The sequence below is a fragment of the Chaetodon auriga genome, chromosome 19 (genome assembly GCF_051107435.1).
Source record: "Chaetodon auriga isolate fChaAug3 chromosome 19, fChaAug3.hap1, whole genome shotgun sequence".
Taxonomy (NCBI): domain Eukaryota; kingdom Metazoa; phylum Chordata; class Actinopteri; order Chaetodontiformes; family Chaetodontidae; genus Chaetodon; species Chaetodon auriga.
Window position 1 is genome coordinate 17,841,698 of NC_135092.1, and position 25,429 is coordinate 17,867,126.

Sequence of the window (25,429 nt, forward strand, 5' to 3'; positions counted from 1 at the left end):
TCACTTTTTCCTGGAATTTGAAAGTATCTGTTGTGGGATTTTACATTAAGATCAATGTTAAGTTTTTGACTGTAATCCGCGCTGCTGAAGCACATGTATCCTTTATCAACCTCACAGCGGACTTACAGGTTGGACAGCATGTCATAGTAGTTGTACCCTTTGTCACATCCCTGCCCCAGTTAAATCATTGAGCATGCTCAGATGAGGATTAGCGATCTATTGGCAAGAGAGTCTGATCCACGGAGCCCGCATCCCATTGGTCAGCTGGACAGATGGGCCTTTGGCAAAGGGGGAGGGGAGGTCAGTGAAACCAAATCCTAAAACCCAGTCATATATCTACCAGCCACCGTGACCTCACATGACCCTACTCCATCTTTTCATTCAAAATCAGATCCCAGGGCTGTGCGAGAGCCTGTGTGCAGGACTAGCAGACATCTGTGTACCATCACCATCTCTACTGAAGTCCCTGCCTTTTCATAAAGGCTGAACTTGGCCTTGGACTGAGAGAGATTGGATCATGTCTGGAAAATCATGTGACATATTAATAACATCCACGCTGTCGCTCCGTGCGCCGCCATTAGGTGTTCTGGCAAACGTTAACCGGTCCTGAATCACAATGGCTTCATTAGTGCGGAGCTAAATCAATGTCTAGCACTCTGGTAATAAATGATGAGAATGCTAAGAGTGACAGGTGCCATTAAACACTATTGTTATCATTTCTTAGGCCATATTAATACAAGTTACAAATGATCACATTAAATGCAAATGCATTTGTGTGGAAGTCACCTAAAATGTGTCCGAGCCGGGAATACACACGCACTAACACTGTGCTCGCTGAAGTATGAAAGTGTGTGTTTGTGTGTGTGTGTGTGCCAGAGAGTGTGTCATGGGACAGTTACAGTGAGTCCATCTGTACAGACAGACAGGCACATGTCACAGGATTATGTAATGAATCAGCTTAGATGCATTGCGTGAGAGAGTGATGGCGCTGTTGCATGGCTGAAAATGACACTAAGAGCTCGACCTCACCATTTTTTTTTTTTTTTACCTTTTATTTTTACATACAGAGTCCATTGCCTCCAGCGGTTCTGTTTCTGGGGTTGGAAAGTCACATTTCAGCTCTCTAAACCCTCATCGTTTTGATCTCAATGAAGGTGGGCACTTGCAAACTAGGTATTATGAGACTTTCTGTGCGTAACGTAATTTGGTCATGACTGCAGTGTGATTACCCTAGAATAGATGAGTGTGATGGTTAAAAGTTATGTAAATTCCTGCTTTTATTGATGATGTAGAGCTTACAAAAACCCTGGACCCCAAATCCCCTGCTAGCCTGAGATTAAAGCCTGCCAGATCCCTCTTTCCTGTGCCTGGTGGACTCTTTCTCCATCTCTGCTTTCCAACTGTCTAGTCTAATAAAAAATATATACTTTAACACAGAGGTGGACAACCCACCATCCTTCGGTGAAAAGAGTTCAACTATTTTTTTTCCATAGTGTTTGATTGCGGAATCATGACACGCTTTTTGTCAAAAAGAATAAACTAAAAAAATAACACTGCCGCTGTTAGAGGGCAGCTTTTAGGTCTTTTATACCACACTGGCTTGGCTCGACTCAACTCTTTTTTCTATTTCCATTGTGGATAGTACCTGGCAGCAGGTACTTTTTTGGTATGACTTTGGTTGATGTTCCAAGCCAGCTGAGTCGGTGACGTGAAAACACTGCAGACTACTGACTGGTCAGAGGGAATCGTCACTCATGAGACACTGCATCGCGCGACATCCTACCCGAGCCAACGTTTTATTTTACTCACCCGCCCAAGATGAACAAGCCGATACTAAAATGTGACGCACACCATCCCTTTGATATCCTCTCTTACATGAGTACTGTATCTCCTTTGTGTGCATAATGAGTGTGTGGTTGAGCGAGCGAGAGCGGCAGAGAATGACAGCCAATGCGAGCGGAGCAGAGGAAAAGGTTAGCAGTGAAGTTGTTATTTTAGCAGTTCATGCACAATGTAGGTTCCAGTTTGTCAACAAAAAAAGGATGCAGTGTCTCAAGACCTGTGTTGTTCCCCAACTGCTGGAAATGTGAAGGGGTTGCTGCTTCACTATCAGCTCAGAGTCGCGCCTATGTTGAGGGAGAAACAATAGGGAGTAGAGTCAAGCCATAACATACAGTGGAAAAGTGGATTTTGATGTAGTTGGTCTTGTTCACATCATGTGGTTTAAGTACCAAGTGCAGATCAGAGATCAAAATAAATCAGATGGTCAGATACCTGTAGTGACTGACTGTAAATGTTTATTATCAGTTACTATTGGACCAGTAAATGGAGAAATTTGAGAAAATGGTACAATACCCAAAGAACAGTGCTGCAGCCACAAAGCTGAATGTCTGGCATCCTGATTATGTTATTTCCTCTCATTAACTGACTGCTGAATAAAAATGTGGCCACCGAACCATTTTAGATTCACATTAGTGGAAAATAGCGTGGTGATTAGGCAGGACATCAGAAACGTTTATTGAACAGGGAAAATTCTACTAGTGGTTTTGTGTATTCAGATTATGTCTGAATACACAAACTCAGTACATTGTACCACTGTACAGTACTACATTTATCGATTCATTGTTGTGAAGGTGAGAGATGAACCTTTCCGTTATCTTTCAGTGCTAACTTCATCTCTCAGATTTAGAGATGACAAAATTGAGTGTGTGCAAACACATATGCACACATGCATACACAACAAGGGAAGTGTAAAACAGAGTAATACACTTTGACAAACAGTGTGTGATTTCATTCTTACAACCATATTAACAATAGTCACACCTTTAACAGTCACTGTGTTCTGCAGAAAAAACACAATTCTCCAGCACTGAAAGGGTTGTGGAACAGCTTTTGAGTTTAGCCTATCTCAGCAGTGTGAAATCACACTTTCATTGTGTGTTCTCACTTCTGTGTGTATGAATGTGCATGCTTACGTGAGTGTATATGTGCACATTTCAAGAAAAAACGGAAAGCTAGGAAGGGAAAGCTTTCCTTGGATAAACAATCTGAGACAGCATCTCTTATGCTAATGTCTTAGCCTGCTCATTCCTCATTGCATTTCCATTCTCTGTCCTCATGCAACTGACGCAACAGACACCAGAGCTCCACCAGCAGAAACCAGCTCAGCCTCGCGAACACACGCCGTGTTACCCACAAGCCCTTTGTCTGAGGCTCCACTAGCACCCATGGGAGAATCTGACACACTTCCTGTTACGGCAGAGGTTCTCCCTCCTTCAGAGGAGCACAGAGTTTCCCTGACACCAGAGTTCCCACACTCAGAAATACTCCCTGAACATTCACATCTGTCTCACCCAGCCCCAAAGGAGCCCACACATCATTTGGTTGTTGATCATCATCATCATCATAATCATCACCATTCAACCACAGCAGAGTCCATCCTCCATGCCCCGACTCACGTTCACCATCACACAGGCCCGGTCGAAACTGAGGAAAAACACTCAGAGCTGAGGCATAGCGAGAGAGGAGGTAAGGCACGCCCATAGCTCTAGATGACAGTAGATATAGAGCAGAGGCTGCCAGAAAATAGAATAATCTAATTTAGAATCAGGAGATCATTTTCATATCCAGCCAGCATGATGGTTTTTATGGTGCGGAACCCCTCTGAAATGGACAATTTTCAGGAGGTGAAAGTCACTAACATGCTCATATACACAAGCTATCATAATTTTATGTTGTTCAGCATCATATTGCATGTCAGAGACGCTTATTCAATTTAGGCAGTGGCAGTGAAATCTAGTTAATGTGGGTGAGTGAGTGAGAGGCAGTTTCGAGCAGTGGAGAGAGAGAGAGGGAAAAAAAGAGGGTGTGTGAGGACTGAGGGAGGAAGGTTTGTGAGAGTCTGAATTCAGTTGGTATTGTCTTTGCATCATTCAGAGACACTGAGAGGATTGTGGAGCACCAGCCACGGGATCAGGGTGACGTAAAGATATGATGAGCTAACAGGAGACCGAATCAGGACTAAGCCCAAAACATCCCCAAAATTAACCTCAACTGACTTACTATGTCAGAAGTGTCAAGTTAAAAATAAGAGGATCACATGGTCTTTGAGGTCCCTTCTTTCAGTGAGTGTAGCTGGCTGCCGGTGTCAGACGATTCGTGCTGAGCTGATTGAGATGAATGCCAAGAACGGTTCGAATCACCCCCCCCCAAGGCAGCATGGGTTTCTGAGATTAAATGCATTTACGCTCACTGCTGTGCAACATCAGCCTTTGAAACAACTGAGATTCGGAATCCTGCTTTCCCACAAGAGAGTTTTTTTTCCTCCAGCCGGCGTGTGCGTGCACGTGTGTGCAGCTGTGGCAGATGTGTGAGAGAGCAGGTCTAGTGGGGCCAGATTCGGACATGACTAGAGGTAGGCGGGGGTTACTTTGATGAGATGTAATGATGGCATGATGCCAGTTGTGTGAAATGGTCCAGGGTGCTGTGAGAACAGCTGCTGGCATCCTGTCTCACCGGAGCCCCAGGGAGGGGGGAGGGATGAAGGGGAGCGAGTGGGTGGGAGGTAGCCTGAAGGGGGATGCTCCACAGGGGAGTAGGATGCTTGCAGGATGCCCCCTTCTGAAAAAGAATAACTTGAGATGTATATCGCCTGTACAAAAACACCTCAAGGGGAAACACAGATGGAGACATGCAGCAGTATATTCTCTGGCGGTCTGATAATCATTAGTCCCTCAATGACGTGCATGGTGTGATGGCTTCATGTGATTGGTTATCTGTATTTTTAGTTTTAATAATCTCTGTGAGGAGGACTGTGTCGTCTTGATTTATTGAATCGTGCCTGTGTGCAGTAAACGGAAAGGTAAAAGGAGGAGGAGGTTTGATCCATAAACTGAACTAGTTTCACATCTCTCCTCTTTAATTTGTGCTCACTGTAGCCCAAAAACCTGAAGCAAAGGATCCTGGGAATGGCATAATGCCCTCTGGGAAAGTGGAACACACACAGAAAAAGGGAAGGAAAGGGGAAATTTGAGCATGAGACAATTAAAAATGCAGTAAAAGCAGGATGTGTGTGCTAAGTTGTCTCTAGTACCTATATTGATTTGAGATGTTTTGTGTGAGTACAGCACCAGAGAGAACACTGAATCTCAACATAAGGGAGTAAACCCGTGAGAAGAAGTTACTGTCATACAAAACAGTGTATAGCATCCTGTGAATATTAATATTTTGGGTAAATACAGTAGAAAGACGAGAGCAGAGGCAGATCCTCTTTTTCTGTTATGGGAGGGAACAAAGAAACAAGCTCATACGGAGAGTTAGAACAAGTGTCAGTCAGAAAACTTCATGACATTCAGATAAAAGGAAGTGCATGTCATTTCTTTCACACCCAGACTGAAAGTGTAGTGATGAAGGAGTTTCTCAAGCCTCTCTGACTCTCACAGCTTTTTCCCAAGCCCAGGGCTGAGGCCCCTGATGGGGCAATCCACTATCTGACAGACAGAGAAAGGAAGAGAAAAGGAAAACAAGGTCTCTGAGGAAGACGGGAAGGGAGAGAAAGGCAGACGATATCAGTAATCTTTACCCACTGCAGTATCAGCCTAATTATAAAGTTCTTATTGTTCAGGCTGCTGAGAAGGAGCATGTTTAATACCTCATACCATGTCTGTTCTTGTGTTGATGACGACTGTGGCGTGACAGTTTCCCACAAGTCTGAGGGACATGCACATGAGACTCATGGCCACAAAACGACAACCTCATCTGAGCACGGGGAGAAAAGGGGGGAGGAGAAAGACAGAATTACTGAAAAGACAGGTATTTTTTTATATATAGTTGTTGCAATGTTCCTGTAGATTTATATACTGTAGTGGACTTTTGGTGCAGCAAGTATAAACAAGTAAATATGCAGTATATAAACTTTTATTATGAGTTAAATTTGACAGCTCACAGTGAAAACTGGGACCATAAAAACTGAAAACAGCAGAAGTATCTAAATTTATCTCTTCACTGACATGATAGTCTGTCAGTCAACATAGTGACACAGCTAAATCATAATTTTGGCACCAACCGCAGTGTCGTGTTTATATCTGAGACAATGACTGAAACTTAGGGCCAAGAAATGAAAAACAGATGGAGTAAAAATGGCCAGACAGTTTACGTATTGTTCGGGATGTGGTGGGGAGAAAAGAGCATATAAAATTTATACCATAAGACACTGTTGCTTGTTGTCACTGATGATTGTGGTATGACAGTCTCCCACAAGTCTGAGGGACACGTCCATGAGACTCACGGCCACAAAACCTCATCTGAACACGGAGAGGAAAGGGAGGAGGAGGAAAGAAAAGGTATCTCGTGCATGCACTATGTAGTGGTGGCGATCTTCTACTAAAATTTACATCATAGTTTTGCTTGCTATGTCAATTACCACTGTGGTGTTTCAGTCTCCCACAGTTCTGAAGGACACATACATGAGACTCATGGTCACATAACAGCAGCCTCACCTGGGCATGGTGAGAGAAGGGAGGAGGAGGAGCATAAAGGTATATGCTTGTACGCTCCACAGTGGTGGCTGTAGCGAACTGTAGTGAACCGTAGTGATGTAAATATGCAGTAGATACACTTTCACAATGAGTTAAACCTGGCAATATAAAGCAGATGCAGCAGAATTTTTGCTTACCATGCCAATGAGGAATTTTGTGTATCAGTCTCCCACAAGTCTGAGGAACACGCACATGAGACTCATGGCCACAAAACAACCTCATCTGAGCACGGGGTGAAAAGGGAGGAGGAGACAGAAAGAAGGGCCGAGGAGACAGGTACATCTTCTATGTGAAGAGGTGGAGATCATATAAATCTACGACAATACGTTTGTACTGTAGTTTACTTGTTGTTCAGATGTGCAGTACACCAAACTTTGCAACTCACAGCGCGACATGGTAGAAATACATCCAGAATTTGCTTATTTAAATGACAATTGTGCCATTTCAGTCTCCCACAAGTCTGAGGGACACGTACATGAGATTCATGGCCACAGAACAACCTCATCTGAGCACGGGGAGAAAAGGCAGGAGGAGGAAAGAAAAGCTGAAAGGAAAGGTATATGTAGTGGAGGCAGTGTTCTCATAGATTTACATACTGTAGTTGACTTGCGGTGCAGTTAATATGCAGCAGATAAACTTTCCGCACAAGTTACACTTGGCAGCTCACGGTGTAAAGTGGGTTCAGAAATAAGACACACCACAAATGTATCATGTATTTGCTTGTCAATATTAACACATATTATGGTGTTTCAGTTTCTCATCTGTATGAAGGACATGTTCATGAGACACATGACCATAAAACAACGTCATCTGAGCATGTGGAAGGAAGGCACATGGAGGAGCATAAAGGTATATCCTCATATACACTGTAGTTGTAGCTACAGCTAACTGTAGTGTGGTAAGATGGAGTACATAGGCTTCCTCCTTGGGTTAAATTTGGTAACTCATTAAAAAAAGGCTTTTTTTTTTTTCTTTTTTTTTTTTTTTTTACATCAATGAAATATGTGGCATTTCAGTCTCCCACAAGTCTGAGGGACATGAACATGAGACTCATGGTCACAAAACAACCACCTCATCTGAGCATGGAGAGGGAAGGCACATGGAGGAGCATAAAGGTACATCCTTATTTATACTGTAGTGGTGCTGCAAAGTTAGCTGGTGAGTTAGCTTGACCAGTGGAAACTGAAAACAACAGAGAAGTGACATGATAGCCCACTGGTGAACTTGAACGATGAAGTGGCGCTGAATTTGGTTTAACATAACTGAAGAGGAACAGCAAGAAAAGTAAAAGACGGAGAGAAATATGTCTGAACAATAGATATGGTTTATTGGTCGTTTAGGTGGGAAAGAAGTTTTTGCTTGTTATTTCAATCATAATTGTGGTGTTTCAGTCTCCCATAAGTCTGAGGGACACGGACATGAGATTCATGGCCATCATACAACAACCTCATCTGAGCATGGGGAGAGGAGGGAGGAGCAGGAGCATAAAGGTACATGCCTATAGGTACTGTAGCAGCGGCTATAGCTACCTGTAGTTAATGTGCAGTGATGTAAATATGCAGTAGATGGGAGTCAAAGAGGAAAAAGAAAGGAAACGTAGTGATAAACAAGTATACTGTAGTTTGACTGTAGTGATGGAAATATGCAGTAAAAAGGTTAAAAGTTAAACATGGCAGCTTAGAGCATAAAATGGGAAACGGAGAAGACTGTATATAAATTTATCTTTTTGTTGGCATAACAGTCAGTTTAAGATATGGTCCTGAATACTAATTTGACACTACCAGTAGTGTCATAGTGTTACTCAAAAGATTTCTTAAAGAAAAAAAAAAAAAGAGGAATGCAGTGTACCTGTTTGTTCTTGTTATTTCAATCCTAACTGTGGTGTTTCAGTCTCCCATAAGTCTGAGGGACACGGACATGGACATGAGATTCATGGCCATCAAACATCAATCTCATCTGAGCATGGGGAGAGAAGGGAGGAGCAGGAGCATAAAGGTACATGCATGTATGTACTGCAGCAACGGCTAGGGTGCTGAACCTTAACTGGACACCAACAGCAGTGTCATGGTGCTACTCTGAGAGAAGAGCATACAAAATTTACCTTCATTTTGCTTGTTATTTCAATCATAACTGTGATGTTTCAGTCTCCCATAAGTCTGAGGGGCATGGACATGGACATGAGACTCATGGCCATCACACAACAACCTCATCTGAGCATGGGGAGAGAAGGGAGGAGCAGGAGCATAAAGGTACATGCATGTATGTAGTGCAGCAATGGCTAGGGTGCTGAACCTTAATTTGACACCGACAGTAGTGTCATAGTGCTACCTTCTTTTTGCTTGTTATTTCAATCATAACTGTGGTGTTTCAGTCTCCCATAAGTCTGAGGGCCATGGACATGGACATGAGACTCATGGCCATCAAATAACAACCTCATCTGAACATGGGGAGAGAAGGGAGGAGCAGGAGCATAAAGGTACATGATTATAGGTACTATAGCAGCGGCTGTGGCTAACTGTAGTTAACATGCAGTAGTGGAAATATGCAGTAGATGGAAGTCAAAGAGGAAATAACAGAAAACTAAAGACAGCTATTTTTTATATGTAGTGACACTAAGCATACTGTAGTTTGCCTGTAGTTATGGAAATATGCTGAACAGCAAGCAGGCTATCTTCCCCACAAGATAACATGGCAACTTGCAGGAAAAAACGGGCTCCTGAAAACTGGATCCAAATTTATCTTGTGTGGCATAGTAGTTAGCCAATTTAAGGTACAGTGCTGAATCTTAATTTTATACCACCTGTAGTGTCACAGTGTTATTCTAAAGATTTCTGAGAAAAGAGCTTGTTATTTCAATCACAATTGTGGTGTTTCAGTCTCCCATAAGTCTGAGGGACATGCACATGAGACTCACGGCCATCACACAACAACCTCATCTGAGCATGGGGAGGAAAGACAGGAGCACGGGCACAGAGGTATATCATTATAGGTACTGTAGCAGCAGCTGCAGCTAACTGTAGTTAACGTGCAGTGATGGAAATGTGCAGTAGAGGAGAGTCAAAGAGGAAAAAGAAAGAGAAACTAAAGACAGGTTTTTTTTATATCTAGTGATAGCAAGTACACTGTAGTTTGCCTGTAGTGATGAAATGTGCTGTAAATACACTGAACTTCCCCCACAAGTTAAACATGGCAACTTACAGCAGAGAGCTGGAAACAGAGAAAATTGTATGTAAATTTATCTTTTCAGTGACATAATAGTCAGTCTTTTTAAGGTATGGTGCTGAATCTTAATTTCACACCACCAGTAGTGTCATAGTGTTATTCTTAAGATTTCTGAGAAAAGAGAACATATAATTTACCTCCTTTGTTCTTGCTATTTCAATCACAATTGTGGCGTTTCAGTCTCCCATAAGTCTGAGGGACATGGACATGGACATGAGACTCATGGCCATCACACTACAACCTCATCTGAGCATGGGGAGAGAAGGGAGGAGCAGGAGCATAAAGGTACATGCTTATAGGTACTGTAGAGGCGGCTGTGGCTAACTCTAGTTAACGTACAGCAATGGAAATGTGCAGTAAATGGGAGTCAAAGGGGGAAAAGAAAGAGAAGCTAAAGACAGGTATTTTTTATATGTAGTGATAGCAAGTATACTGTAGTTTGACTGTAGTGTTGGAAATATGCGGCAAATAGGCTAAACTTCCCCCACAAGTTAAACATGGCAACTTAAAGCAGAAAATGGGAAACTGAGAAAACTGTGGGTGGTATAATAGTTCATTTAAGCAATGGTATTGTATCTTAATTCAACACCAACAGTAGCTTTATAGTGTTACTCTTAAGATTTCTGAGAAAAGAGCATATAAAATTTACTTCCTTTCTGCTTGTTATTTCAATCACAATTGTGGCGTTTCAGTCTCCCATAAGTCTGAGGCACATGGACATGGACATGAGATTCATGGCCATCACACAACAACCTCATCTGAGCATGGGGAGAGAAGGGAGGAGCACGGGCATAAAGGTACATGCTTATAGGTACTGTAGAGGCGGCTGTGGCTAACTGTAGTAACGTACAGTGATGGAAATGTGCAGTAGATGGGAGTCAAAGAGGAAATAACAGAAAACTAAAGACAGGTTTTTTATGTAGTGATAGCAAGTATACTGTAGTTTGCCTGTAGTGATGGAAATATGCAGCAAATAGGCTAAACTTCTCCCACAAGTTAAACATGGCAAATTACAGCAGAAAATGGGAAACTGAGAAAACTGTGGGTGGTATAATAGTCAGTCTATTTAAGCTATGGCGCAGAAGCTTAATTTTCCACCAACAGCAGTGTCATAGTGTTATTCTTAAGATTTCTGTGAGAAGAGCATATGAAATTTACCTCCTTTTTGCTTGTTATTTCAATCACAATTGTGGTGTTTCAGTCTCCCATAAGTCTGAGGGACATGGACATGGACATGAGACTCATGGCCATCACACGACAACCTCATCTGAGCATGGGGAGAGAAGGGAGGAGCAGGAGCATAAAGGTATTCGCTGATGTGTGCTGTAGTGGCGGCTAACCGTAGTTAACAAGTAGTGATGGAAATACGCAGTAGATAAGCTTTTCACTTGAATCATGATATGATGCAAGACAGGGGCCCCTGAGAATCAGAAACAGAACATTTGAAATGTAAAAACTCATCTAAATTTTGTGCTTGCTTGCTGGCTTTGCCTCTGTGGTGCATCAGGCCCACACATGCCCGAAGGTCACGCACACAAGACTCATGGCCACAGAACCTCATCCGGGCACGGTGAGGAAAGGCAGGAAGAGGAAAGAAAAGCTGAAAGGAAAGGTATAACTTTCATATGTAGTGGTGGAAATCGGCTAAAACACCTAATTTTTTTGCTTGTTATGATAGTGATGATTGTGGTGTGTCAGTCTCCCATAATTTTGAGGGTCATGTACAAGAGACTCATGGCCACAAGCCAACAACCTCATATGGACATGGGAAGAAAAGGGAGGAAGAGGAAAGAAAAACTGAGCACACAGGTATAGTTTCTACGTGTAGTGGTGGAGACTATAGAAACCTACTACTATATACAGTATAGATTTATATATCAGATGTGCAGTAGACCTCATTTTTGGCTGTTATTACATTGACAATTATGGTGTTTCAGTCTCCCACAAGTCTGAGGGACATGGACATGACACTCATGGCCACAAAACAACAACCTCATCTGAGCACGGGGAAGAAAGGCACGAGCACGGGCATGGAGGTATATCCTTATATGCACTGTTGACATGTAGTGATGGAAATATGAGGTAGAAAAACTTTCACTAGAAGTCAATCTTGGCAACTTACATCTGCAACAACTGCACAACTGCAAAAACTTTGTGGCGTTTCAGTCCACCACAAGTCTGAAGGACACATACATGAGACTCATGGCCACAAAGCTTCATCTGGGCATGGGGAGGAAAGGCATCAGGAGCATAAAGGTACATGCTTTTATGTACTGTAGCGGCAGCTGTGGCTAGCTGTAGCTGACATGTAGTATTGGAAATATGCAATTTTTGCTTGCTATGCCAATGAAAAATGCTGTGTGTCAGTCTCCCATAAGTCTGAGGGCCACATACATGAGACTCATGGCCACGAAACAACCTCCCACGGGCACGGTGAGGAAAGACACGAGGAGGAGCATAATGAAAGAAAGGCTGAAACGAAAGGTATCTTGGCAAGGTTCTTGTAGATGTTCAAGTTTACGATGCAGTGCTAAACTTTTACAGCGAGTTGAGCCTGTAAGCTTGTAGCAAAAAATGGCCTCAAAGTAAACTCTTAAAACCCTTAACATTATACCCTTTATGTCAAATGAAGCCATAAAGCTGAAATCTTCATTTGGCACTAACATCATAGCGTTCAGATCAGAAGATTTTTTTTTCTTATGTGCACGATTGTGGTATTCCAGTCTCCCACAATTTTGAGGGGCATGGACACGAGACCCACGGCCACAGAACCTCACATGGGCACGGGGAGACAAGGGAGGAGGAGGAAAGGAAACCTGAGAGGAAAGGTATCTCATTTAGTCGTAGTCATGGCAATCTTCTCATAACATTTACCTCATATTTTCGCTTACATCAGTGACGACTGTTGTGTGTCAGTCTCCCACAATTTCGAGGGACATATACATGCGACTCATGGTCACAAAACAGCAACCTCATCTGGACACGGGGAGAACAGGGAAGAGGAGAGGCATAAAGGTATATGCTCATGTGTACTACAGTAACGGCAATGTTTTATATACTGCAGTTAAATTGTAATGAGGACAAACTTTCACCACAATTTCAACATAAAATCCCCCCTGGAAACCAGTTTCTGACAAAGAGCATATCAAATTTACCTCATGACATGTTTTGCTTTTTACTTCAAACACAACTGTGGTGTTTTAGTCTCCCACAAGTCTGAGGGCCACGTACATGAGACTCATGGGCATAAAACAACATCTGGGCACGGGGAAGAGGAGCATACAGAAAGAAAAGGTATCTGCTTTGTATGTAGTGGCAGCAATATTCTTGTAGATTGGCTCTTTATAAACAGTAGAAATTAATGTATCTGGATCTTTTCATCAACATAGCAAGCTGTCAGTAAACTTAGCCTACAGAGTAAATTCTTAATTTAATTGTAAATATTAATAGATTTAATATATTAAAGTGCAATTTCCTGTAGTGATCCCAGTCATATTTGTTCTTAAAATGTACTGAATAGAATACCACATTACATGCTTAAGCTATGTTGGTAAAAATGTTATAAATGCAGTTGCAAGACCAGTGCTTTCCACTCATGTCTTGAGACTCTGTATTTGAAAGAGGGCTTACTCTATTTCAAACTATTCTAATTATCTATTAACTCCCACTGCTCTTTCATTAGTGTTTATCTGCGGGATGTCTCTTGTTTTTCGATGACTCGCTCTGTATTGAGTGTTTTCACTCGCAGTGATTGTTATTTGGGGACACTTTAACTGTGCGCTCTCCCTCATGCCTCTCGGTGCATGGAGAGTCGTTTTCTCGCCTACTCTGCTCTATGCTGGACTGCAACAGTGTGTAACCAATGTGCTGTGATGCACTGGCAAGGTATGGAGTGGTTATTGACTTCTCCTGAAGTTGCTGTGTGTTGTGTTTGCAGACCCAATGGGGCATGGACCACATCCTGCTTAGCCTTTATCTCACTAGCGATAACCTTAGAGGGTGAAGTCTATATGAATCAGAACATACAGGTGCAGCCTCAAAGCTGTGGCAACACCAGAAAAAGGTGTTTTTGGGAGCTGACTCTCTGGCTTCAGCTCAACTTATACTCAAGGTGAGACCAAGGTGGAGCCCATGTTGTAAGTGAGTGCAAGCGAGGGATGAACCCACTGGCAATAGCCTTAGAGGACTGTGCTTTTACTGTTAGAATCTGAAGTTATGGTATGTAACTAACATTCACTCCTGTTCATTTTGAAAGACAAATGGTCCATGGGGAAACTCCGTCGCTAATTATTGTTTAGCTTGTTAAGAAAAAGAGCCTGTAGAATATTCACATACAATGTTTTTTGTTTGTCATGTCAATGGCGATTCCGGTGTTTCAGTCTCCCACAACTTTGAGGGACACGTTCATGAGACTCACGGCCACAGAACAACAACCTCATCTGGGCATGGGGAGGAAAGGCATCAGGAGACGCATACAGAGAGAAAAGCTGAAAATAGAGGTATCTCTTTCACATGCAGCGGTGGAAATGTTACAGTACATATATACAGTAGATTGTAAGTGGCGCCGCTGTACATAAACTCTCACTACATGTTAAAGCTGGCAGCTCATAGGGAAAAATGGAAAGTGGAAACAACACACGTATCTAAATTTATCTCTAACTACATGATAGCCTGTCAGTCAACATGCGCTATCAGGCTAAATCTTAATTTGGTACCAACTGTCACGCCTTATGCTTATATGAGACAATGACTGCGGGGCATGAAATAAAACAGACTTGAAAAAGATGAATTTTACTTTGAAAATGCTCTTGAAATAGACACAAGGTTGTTTCTGCTTTAAGTATAATGTAAATTTTTAGCACCCTCATGTCTTGTCTGATCAATTTATTTTAGATGGTAAGAGCGTTTTCTGTTTTCTGACACCTGGATGATACTTTTCAAATTAAAAAATAAGTCTTTAGTGTTCTAAATACCCATAAGCATCTAACATTAATCAATGACATTAGAATATATGCAAATAGGATCTGTATTACCAAATTGGACGTTGTTGTCTTGTCAGTAGTTGTCGTTTGGTAAAGCAGCCTGAGATAATCTGTGCGACATCAATACAGATTGATTTGCAAGTTGCTGCTCTTTTGTAGTGCACCATGTCATTGAAAAACATGAGTGGGAAAGACACAGACATGAGACCTCAAAACACACTCAAGGGAAAGAGGACGAAGACAGAGAAGAGAGAGAAAGAGAGAAAAGGAAAGGTAAAATTTGAAGATGTGGTATAATAGCACAGTGATTCATAACTGGTTGCACATCGGGATCCAAATTTATCATGATGAGGTTAATGGGTGACACGGTGTTGCATTTATAGCTTCATTAAATGTGGTGACTTGAATCATTTGAGCCCACAGATTAGTCATCATTTTCTTGGTCGAATCATCAAACTGACATTTTTTCATCTGCTTAATCACCTTAGGCTGCAGAGTTTAAGGGGTCTAAATGCTTTTTTTTTTTTTTTTTTTGTTATCTGAACTTTGAATCCGCTTTTTTTCTGTAGCTTTCGATCATACCACACAATCTTCTACAGCAGATGGAGTTTGCCTCAACTTCTCGTTCATATTTCATCATCCAAAATTGGGATTGAGAGTTCATTCTTGACCTTGGAAAATACGGTTAGCGACCTTCTTCTTGGAGATCAAAAGCTCCAGGACAGCTACTTATCTCAAGGACCTTGTGGTGGGATTGTTTTGCCAACTGCTGATTCCAAGGACATGAAGGAGCTTTCAAGTTCATCTTTCTGGAGTGATGTTAAGATGTCAGAATCAGATTTGACTTGAATAATCTGAGTCAGCTGCAGTGCAACAGTTAGTCTTTGACTCTCATAAAATCTTGAGGACATCTTTTGGATTCTGCCCAACCAGTTAAGAAACACTGCACTAGGTGAAGATTATGTCAGCTTTATAGAACAAAGCAAACCCTGTCTTTTAGGTAGAACCTAGTGGGAATCCCATCCACCTTTGTAGTACTGACAGTGACCTATAGGCTATACCTGCCCCAGCTGTTTGAAGGTATAGTGCCGTAGATAAGTAGCACTGTGAATGATGTGGTAGACAAGTCTTAAACAAAGATTCCTTCATCCCTCAAGGACTTCTGAAACTCTTGATCTCAGGAGAGCCCCAGGCCAGACAGTTGTTTGGGATCATATATGATGATTTCAAAGGTAAGAGACCAACAGGAGCAGCACGTGGTCTGAATGTACAGACAGGAGCCTTGAGCTCAGTTAAATCCTCTGGATTCGTTGCTTCAGATCAGAGGATTGTAAACTCTTTCTGTCATTTGGATGCTGTTTTTCAAGTAGAAAACCTGTGGAAAAATTCCTGCCACTGCACGTTTTATGTTTCTCATTTTGCTCATTCCTTCCCCCTGCATCTGTGACTCCCTCGTGGTTGTGTTTGCCTTATGTGCACGATCAAGGTAAGTGTTTAGACTTTAAATTCATAGTAAATCATCAAACAACCACCTACATTGACACTCCTGTTTTATTGGTTTTAGAGAAGATGCTTGTTAGCAAAATATACCATTATTCTTTCAACCTCACAGACTCTTTGAAGCAGGCAGCTCTCCCTCTCTCTCAATGTAACCGTCTTTCACCGTTAACAATTCACAATTGATAAACACCAATAAAGCAGCATCTTGACTCGTAACGTTAATTTGTGGAACAATGTCCCATTGCCTCTCTAGTCTGTGGAGTAATTGGCCATTTATATTTAATTAGGCAGTTCTTCCCCCACTGCTAGCATGGTTCCCTCAGTGCTGAGAGAGGCACTTTATGGTGCTCCTCTCTCTGGCTTCCTTTAAACCAGCTCATTAATATTTCAGCTGGCATCATCAACCAAACAATAATAAAATAATAATGTGACGGCTGATTAAACAGCTAAACTCCGACTTTTTAATGTGCATTTAAATGTGTATTTGCATAAACATGCCTGGTAAACGCCTCTTTAGAGGACAGTGATGCCTTGCAGCACAGTATTGCAGCCAACTTCTAAAGCTTAATAAAACCTTAATTAGGTACCAGCCTCAGCCAAGATAATCGTAGCGAGAATGTAGAGCAACACCCCTCCACCTCTCGCTGCACCTCTCTGCACAATGCAGATCCTAAGGTAAATGATATCAGGCTTTCATTTCTCTCTCTATGGGAAAATTATGCACTATTCTCCACAGCATCATTTTTTCAGCTTTGGTTTTAGGGTGTGAAATTTGGAAGAGGTCTTAATTTATCAAGCGTACAAGCATGTAGAGTAAAACCTGCAATCAAATCCTCTCAGATAATTCATGAATTACAAAGAGAAAATTTAATTAAGAGCTCTGATTGTGCACCACTTTATGAAAGAGGATTTAAGACTGAGGAAATGAGGAGCAAAAGGCGAAAAGAGAGGCAATAGAGTTTTTCTATCAGGTTAAGCAGGGTCAGAGTGATTTCACAGTGTCAGGCTGAAAACACCTACTGTACTGTACTGCTCACCTCAAACTCCCTAGGTTATGATTCTGTAGGTTATAATCCACTCATCCAGTAATGCAGTTAAATTCCCGGGCACAATTAACATGCCTGTACTCACACGCCAGCACGCATATACACAAACAAGCATGCACACGCACAAAGGATAGTGGAATTCCCATCAGTAATCAGTGCAGCCCAGTGAAGCAGACTCAGCAAACCTCTGAGTGCAGGAATGGAGAGGGAGTGGTTTGTCTTTATTGAACCAATATAGAGTCAGAAAGGCAAGTCATAAAACACACTCACAGTCATTCATTTGTTCACTGATGTGTAAGACTAAAACTTTAAGACGGATCTGTTCGTGCAAGTCGTTTATCATTTCCTGCTGTCAAAGAAGAATCCTATGAGAATCCTGCTTAAAAAATGCCATCCTATCCCAAGTTTTAAATAACTCGAGCTATCATCCTCTAATAAAAGAAACTCCAATCTCTTTTCTTTTAGACTGTGAGTGCTACGGCCACTCCAACCGCTGCAGCTACATCGACTACCTGAACATCGTCACATGTGTCAGCTGCAAGCACAACACCAGGGGCCAGAACTGCCAACACTGCAGACTGGGATACTTCCGCAACGCCTCTGCCGAACTGGATGATGAGAGCGTCTGCATCGGTCAGTCTGCAGGGGGGACCGAGAGATTGCATGGAGGGGGACGGTGTGTCTCTGTGTGTGCTAGTCGGTACAGCGGTGGGGTGCATGTCATGTGTGATTAACAGTGAGATACTGTAGTTGTTACTGCTTTTCAAATTCATGCAACTGCACAGATTTTTTTATTATCACTTCAAGGTCATCTGGTAGTGAAATTTAAAATCGATGCATACAGCAAAAAAAAAAAAGCAACAACAAACAATATTTTTATCAAACATTTTTTTTTCAGCTATAGAGGTGCTTTCCTAACACTTTTATAAAACACATGTTGTTGTGTTGGCTCTGTGCTCCAGCAAACAGGATTTGAAAGGAAACAATGACCGTGAGATTAAAGCAAATTCAAGTTGAGTGTGTTTATCCTCACTGGCCTTATCTGGTAACTTTAGGTAACAGAAAGTAATTGGAAATGCTGAGATAACTTTAAAGCTACAGTAATCAATATTTTATTTTAACAATGGCTCATATGACTGTGTGTAATGTGAAAGGTGGCGACAGAATGTTTTAGCGTCTTTCCAAACATTTTTCCTCTGTTTTGGTTCAATCTCACCGCTCTCTCAGCCCCGGTTCAGACAACATGGTTTTTTGTCTTAAACAGTGGTGACTGTGTCAGATTTAACGATCACACTGCCAGAAACCCTTGCCTTGTCTTGGTCGGGTGACTGGCCAGACTACACATATGACCCTGATCGATCATGGCACGTCTTATCTCTGCTCTTCCAGGCCTGCACTGCACTGTTTCACACAATACAATATTCACACACACAACAATATGATCAGCTGGTAGACTTGGCCAGTCCATAACTTTTCATTGTTTGTACATAAAACCATTTTGAGTGCTCAGGTTCACTACCCTGCTGCATTGTCCTTAATCTAAGGATACTACTCTATGAACAGAAAGGTTTAGAAGCCCATCATTATTCACCTAATACTGATTCAAACACCCTCAAGCACCCTTAAAGCTGAAAGGCACTTGAACACTTGAACCTCATTTCACGTGCTAGATTACAGAGCAAAAAAAAAGACAGAAAAACAAGAAAAACATGCAGCTGAACAACTGCTAATACTTTCAGACTCTACTGTAAATATTTTACATCTTTATGGACAGTGACACGCATTGTTTGTATGATTTCACAGAGTACTGACTCTTTTGAAACTCAGTCTTATTAAGGGCATGTCCTAATAAGAGGTCACTCTGCATAACTGTGGAGCTAAAATCTGGTGTTGATTTGGATCCATCTGTAGGTGGACTGCAGGGGGTTGGAGGGTAAACTTGCTGCGGTTGAGGCGCACACAGGGCCAGGCCTTGGAGTCAGCACAAATAAGGCCCCATTAGCTCATCTGCCAGCACACTGGCACACCGAGCGTGGCAACAGAAATCAGTTCACACCAGCGTCTCTAGAGCAAGAAACCAAACACTGATGTGTTTGCTCAGACATTTACACAGCTTCGCATTCTCCACACACATTCACTCTCAGTGGCTCGCACAGAATCCCAGCATTAATGCACATGAGCCACAAACACGCTGATATCAACCGCATTTCTACGTCTGTGTCATCTGGGCGTCTTGGCTTGTTTCACTTTTATGAATATTTTATAATGCGTTGTAGAATAAACGAGTTAATTTGAGCTTGGGTTTAAGTGAAAGAGAAGCTCTCGGCTCACATCAAATCATGAGAGAAACTTTGGTTCATCATTAACTGACTGACAAATGTGCAGCTCTGCAGCTTTTTCTACCATCTCTGATCTGCTACCAACCACCACTGATCTGGATTTCTGTCATCTTCTGTAGATATATGCATCTGAAATGATAATCACTTGCAGAAATGAGTAATTTATGTAAAAACAACAACAACAACAACAACAACTTCAATGTCATCTTGTGCTAAAGAGGTGAACTCTTGAGAGGTACATCTATCTCAGACTGATCTGATATGACTCTCTGTAAATAGTTTGATCGCATCGCCGGGTTATTGTGATTCGTAGAAAGGGAGAGTTAAGGGTGTTTCTGAGAATAAATATGACTTTGTGGTGTTTGATAAGCCATTTCAATCACAAGACATTCAACAGACTGAACTTAAATTTAATTATGCAGCACAACAAAAAGACTTCTGCTTCTCCCTCAACTGCCTCAAAATACCAAGATGTTCTCCTCACTTATAGCACGTGCCTTTGAAAGCAGACATTTGTGATCAAAAGAACTTGCAGAGCTATTTATATTGGATTAGTTTCCCAAACAGCATCTGATATACAGGTATACAGTATTTTCTGACATAGGTATCTGTTTTTTTATTTTTCTGTTTAGATCGGACAGCAGTCACTGTAATCTTTTCCCAGCATTGCTGGCTGTATCACAGCTGTTGTTTTTAGGGAAACAATGCCACTGAATTTGTTGAAAGACTGTTCAAAAACCTTAACTTCCTGCAGACCTTGTGACAGTTTGTATACTGAGAAAATAATGAGACCTGTGGGATCCAATAGCAGTTACAACATGCGGACTGAAATGTGATTAAATCATAGCAGTTTTCAGCCAAGGTAGCATTACATTTATCACATTATCTCGGCGGGGCTTTTGCATATGATTGCAAATCATTTGGGACAAAACTTCAGGTGTGAATCTCTGCAGCATCGTGGGAAATCTCTGTACTTTAGAGAGCCTCCATGCTACATGCATAGTGCTGCAGCAGGGCTTCAAAAGCAACAACAGTGGTCTGAATACAAATGCATACATTTTCGACTTAAGTTAATTAAGCTCTCGGTCACATCCCAAAAAGCAGGCAGGCAGGAATTTCTAAATGACTCCATCTTTTTTTCCACCTCCGCTCTCGTCTTTCAGAGTGTAACTGCAACCAGATGGGTTCTGTTCATGACCGGTGTAACGGCACGGGCTTCTGCCAGTGCAAAGATGGTGCCACAGGGGCCAAGTGTGACGACTGCCTCCCGGGATACTACTGGAAACAAGGCTGTTACTGTGAGTAAAGGAGACTGATTTTTGGTGGGTTCAAGTCAAAAAATCCAGGGATGAACAAATGTTGTAGCCTTCGAGGACCTTTGCAAACACATTGTGCCATTTAGCTTGTGCATCTTCCCATGTTTTCTATACTCCCATGGGAATAGATCATGTAGCTCATTAGCAGCATCAGCTGCTCCTTTAACTGATGACCCTGTCACTTCTTAACCCCATTACAGGAAATCGCCTTCCTCTACCATCTAACATGTAGTCAGGGGCCTCAGTCTCACATAGACCCTCCACACACACACACACACAAACCTCCACAGGCATGCATTTTAACTGTGGATTTATTTGCTAGAATACAAGACATATTGTAGTAAATAGTAGTACCATATGTTTTACATTTGACATCTTACTACAAATACTCAAAAGCTACCCAGCCAACTGCCTTTGGTGTGATAAAAAAATCTTACCTTATATAATTATTTCTTGTCACGGAAGCCTGATCCTCTATTTTCTCTCGGTACATTTTTAGGTCAACTATCTCGTGCAGTACAACTACCTCTGTGCTTTTCCTAATGCCTTTTATAGCATTTTAATGATGCTATTTGTTCCTCCAATCATTGCTTAACAAATATCACACATGCAGTGTATTTCTGCTGGGTTTGAAACAATGATTTTAACTTGACCCTGAGAAAGTGTAGGCTCAAGAAAAATAGACAGAGAAAAGGGCTGCAAAAACAAAAAAGGCAGGTGTTACCTGTTGTTGTCCCTGAGGCAAAGACTGGAGAATTTATCTTGCCTCTTTCCTTCCTCCTGCTTTCTTTTCTACTTTGTTCTTTCTGCCCTGAATTCTTCTCCTCCCCCTATATCTCTGTTTCCCATCATGCTTTTTCTAACATCGCCCCTCCTTATCTTCCTTCACCTGTCTCTCTCTTTGCCAATACATCTTTCTTTCGTCTTTGTGCACTTTACTCCCCCACTATCCTTTTACTGCCTGTCACTCTGTCACTTTGCTGTGCCCTCTTTATTCCCAATTCTTCTCTCTCGTTCTCCTTACCTCTGCAATTCCATCACTCTCCCCCTTTTCCTGCCTCTCCTTTTGCTGCTCTTTCTGCCTGCCTTCATCTCCGCTCACAGCTAACGTTTGCGACGAGGAGATGCTCCTGTGCCAGAACGGAGGAACATGCTACCAGAACCAGAAGTGCATCTGTCCTCCAGAGTTTAAGGGGGTACTGTGCCAACACTCCCGCTGCGAGGCGGGAAAGGACTGCAACACCGCCTCCTCCCTGCACCTCTCCACGGCCACCCTGCTGCTCTGCACTCTGCTAGCCCACCTGCTGGCCACGTTAACTCCCCACTGAGCCACGAAAACCCCCCTCAGACCAAGGAGTGTGTGTTTATGTGTGTGTACGTGAGATGAGGGGTGACCCAGCGTGGGTAGGGCCGCCCCAGTCCTGGACCCGACGAACACACACCGCAGCACTCGCAAAAGCACACACACTCACACAACACTATCTAGCCCCAGTCTCCTTTCAAACACACATACACACACACACCTCACAGGACTGTTATGACACTGAGTGTGTGCTCAGGTGCGAGAAGGACAAAGAAAAAAAATGGGAGCGACCTCAGAGAAAAGAGATGCAGACGAAGGGGGAAAAAAAAAAAATCATACCAACCACTGTTCCCTTTATTCCTGAGCTGGAGCAATGTGCATCAAACCAAAAAGCATAAACGAAACACTTAAATCACCACTGTTTCACTTCAAAGGGAATGGCTGTTGTAACCACAAGGACCTTTTCTTTTTTGTTTTTTTTTTTTTTCTTGGTTGATTTAAGGATCTCGCTTCAGTTAGACTGACGGCCAACGTGCGTGTGGTCAGACTCCGTTGAGAGCACGAGACATGTCGACACGACGGACGGGTCGAGAGGCGAGGTGCGCGTTTGATCCTGCTGCTGAGGCCTACATAGTATATTAACCAGGTTTCATTTCTTCTAAAAGATGAGACTTGATTTGACATTTATTCTATTTCTGCTGCATTTTTTAAAATTATATCTTCAGTCATTGTATCTAATGTGCCCACTAACAGTCGCTGAGATTATACATATTATATAATATCCAGGGGGTTACAAATTATAAAAAAAAATAGTCACTATTATGGTTGTTATAGGAATGAGTGATTGTTGCCACACTTAGCGAGATTTAATCTTCACACAGTATTCAGGAAGCAGAATTTAACAGAATTATGAGAAATATAAAAGAGAGAAAAGATATCAACCACGTATCATTATTATATGACATTATTTGAATATTTTTTGTAGAAATTATTTTTGTTTGGAGTTACAATAAATTATAAAAAATACATTTACAATTATTCCAAATGAGCATTTTATTACACTGAGTGTAAACCTTGCAGTAAATATGACTGTTATTTTGCCTTCTTGCTTGTACTTTTTCATTCAATCAGGTGTCCACGATTACATGTTGTTAACATCTCTTTTTTTCTCAGCGGGATGAAAAAAAAAAAAACAGAGCAAGTTGAGACAAGCGAGCCATTACTCCAAGGCATTAATTTGATCTGTGTCATTCACTTTGGACATGGTGTTGAATGCTTATTATTGCAAACAGATTATTCCAGTTTGAAATCCAACAGTCTGTCTGACAATCACACAGAATTGCTTTCCTGTGAAGAGAATATAAATTATTTTATTCTGATAAAAGTTGCAAAGAGTTTTTATATCTGAAAATGTCGCTTGACACAGCATAAGTGATGGGCTGCTAAGAAGCATTTTCCACTCTACAAACAGACAGACTGACCCTGAGGCCAGAGTTTCTCATTTTTCTTTGCTGTGTTTCCACTGCGTGATACTGCTTGGCTGGATTCAACTCACTTTTGGTAACAGGTAACAGGTAGCAATTTCTCTGACCTATCGTAGTCTGCAGTGTCCTCACTCCACTGTTTAGTATCAGCCCGGCTTGTTTGGTACCTTGACCAAGTTGATACCAAAAAACAGTACCAAATACCAGGTAATAGCCACAACTTTAGACAATGGAAAAACAAAAGAGCGAGTGGAGTCGGGTCCAGGCGAGCCGTACCATGCAGTGAAAAGTTGACACTTGAAATCACAGATCGCTGTTTGCAAGGCTGCTCCTGTGACACACAGTGTTTAGCAAATTGTCCTTCACATTCTTTTCCTTAGCAAAACTACAACATCATTCGCTGAGGAATGCTCTATTGCTGAGTCAGCCCAGGTACACAGTGGATAAAGAGACATGAGTTCAGCATTACACCAGGATACAATGTATATCAGAGATAAAAGTGAGACTAAGCCTGTGAGAAATGACAAGACAGGGATTCTGGTATTACTCCTCTATTTCTGAGCTGGTAGTAGCTGTATTACCTATTCTGTATGGGGCTCATCCCTTCTGAGCCTGAATGGTGTAAAGAACTGAGACTTGGGAGGGAATAGTTTATGAATGTGGAACACTGAGAAATGATGTAAAGGAACACATTTCATTGTTTGAACAAAGAGCGGGTAGCACTTGTAGCCAGAACATGTATTGCAGTATGCTGCGCGCATTAATGAGTGACTGCAGTTTGATGTTTAGATACATTTCAAACATCACATTTGTGTCTGAGGGGGACGTGATGCAGTTTAGATCAACACCATATTCTACCTCTTAGAGTAAGAGTTCAGACTGGCTGAGAGATCTTAACAAAGGGCAACTTAAAAGAATAGTGAATATTGTGGGAAATTTTCACTTTCTAGTCAAAAGCTAGATGAGAAAATAGATCCCACTCTCATGTCTGCATGTTAATTATTATGCTGCAGCCAGCAGTCAGTTAGGTTAGCTTAGTATTAAAACTGGAAGCAAAGTGAAACAGCTAACCTGGCTAATGCAGTATACAGTGCTCGCAAGAGGGATATTATACCTCAGTATCGCCCACTGAAACCAAGTCTATTGTAATCAAACTTCCAACAGCTTCAGTTTAGTGGATTTATGAGTAAAATAATCTGCGCTGGCATTTTTATTCCATTATTCCACTGCTAATCAAGATAAAAACCATGCTGTTAATTTCTGAATGAAACCTGACAAATAAGTCTGGTACTGCCAAAGGATGCCTCTCTTCAAGACAAAACTGTGAATAATTTTACCATCAGGGTTTATTACAGTAATAAATGAATATTCAGATCAGCCTACCAAATTAAATTAAACTGGAGCAACTCTGCACTCTCCTGCTTTGAGACGAACCCGAAGATATATAAAAAATGAATGAGAGTAAACAACAGAGAGCTCCTTTTTTATTTCACCTCTGAACAGCTGAATAATGAGCGCAAAGGAGGATATATCCTCTTTCAATCTGTGTTTTATCTTTTAGATCTCTTTACAGAGAGTGAGTGGGTGTCATAAGTGCATTTGCAAGTGGTCAGACATACACAGTGAGACAACCCAAACATGTTTGTTAACATAAAGAGATGGAGAGCAGGATGAAGCACTGCTGATACAGAAATAAGTACA

At 41.8% G+C, this 25,429-nt stretch overlaps 1 protein-coding gene across 7 annotated transcripts in view; it reads left to right on the top strand.

The window, feature by feature from the left end:
- The window catches only part of ntng2b (netrin g2b), a 63,934-nt gene extending 40,306 nt beyond the window's left edge, over nt 1-23,628 (top strand). Inside the window, exons 7-37 of one of the 7 annotated variants that reach the window (XM_076757925.1) lie at nt 1,068-1,154; nt 3,136-3,528; nt 5,698-5,811; nt 6,249-6,341; nt 6,438-6,536; nt 6,702-6,812; nt 6,985-7,092; nt 7,290-7,385; nt 7,553-7,651; nt 7,928-8,026; nt 8,427-8,531; nt 8,681-8,785; nt 8,908-9,012; nt 9,413-9,511; nt 9,939-10,043; nt 10,451-10,555; nt 10,960-11,064; nt 11,266-11,370; nt 11,457-11,567; nt 11,696-11,794; nt 11,925-12,014; nt 12,126-12,242; nt 12,482-12,586; nt 12,675-12,773; nt 12,963-13,052; nt 14,138-14,257; nt 14,900-15,013; nt 15,898-15,972; nt 17,752-17,919; nt 20,789-20,923; nt 22,046-23,628. In XM_076757925.1, coding sequence (XP_076614040.1) covers nt 1,068-1,154; nt 3,136-3,528; nt 5,698-5,811; nt 6,249-6,341; nt 6,438-6,536; nt 6,702-6,812; nt 6,985-7,092; nt 7,290-7,385; nt 7,553-7,651; nt 7,928-8,026; nt 8,427-8,531; nt 8,681-8,785; nt 8,908-9,012; nt 9,413-9,511; nt 9,939-10,043; nt 10,451-10,555; nt 10,960-11,064; nt 11,266-11,370; nt 11,457-11,567; nt 11,696-11,794; nt 11,925-12,014; nt 12,126-12,242; nt 12,482-12,586; nt 12,675-12,773; nt 12,963-13,052; nt 14,138-14,257; nt 14,900-15,013; nt 15,898-15,972; nt 17,752-17,919; nt 20,789-20,923; nt 22,046-22,269 — 3,680 coding nt within the window. In that variant the 3' untranslated portion in view covers nt 22,270-23,628. The remainder of the gene's footprint in view (nt 1-1,067; nt 1,155-3,135; nt 3,529-5,697; nt 5,812-6,248; nt 6,342-6,437; nt 6,537-6,701; nt 6,813-6,984; nt 7,093-7,289; nt 7,386-7,552; nt 7,652-7,927; nt 8,027-8,426; nt 8,532-8,680; nt 8,786-8,907; nt 9,013-9,412; nt 9,512-9,938; nt 10,044-10,450; nt 10,556-10,959; nt 11,065-11,265; nt 11,371-11,456; nt 11,568-11,695; nt 11,795-11,924; nt 12,015-12,125; nt 12,243-12,481; nt 12,587-12,674; nt 12,774-12,962; nt 13,053-14,137; nt 14,258-14,899; nt 15,014-15,897; nt 15,973-17,751; nt 17,920-20,788; nt 20,924-22,045) is intronic. The other 6 variants (XM_076757930.1, XM_076757926.1, XM_076757927.1 and 3 more) reach the window with 6 other exon arrangements.
- Nucleotides 23,629-25,429: the final 1,801 nt, after the last annotated feature.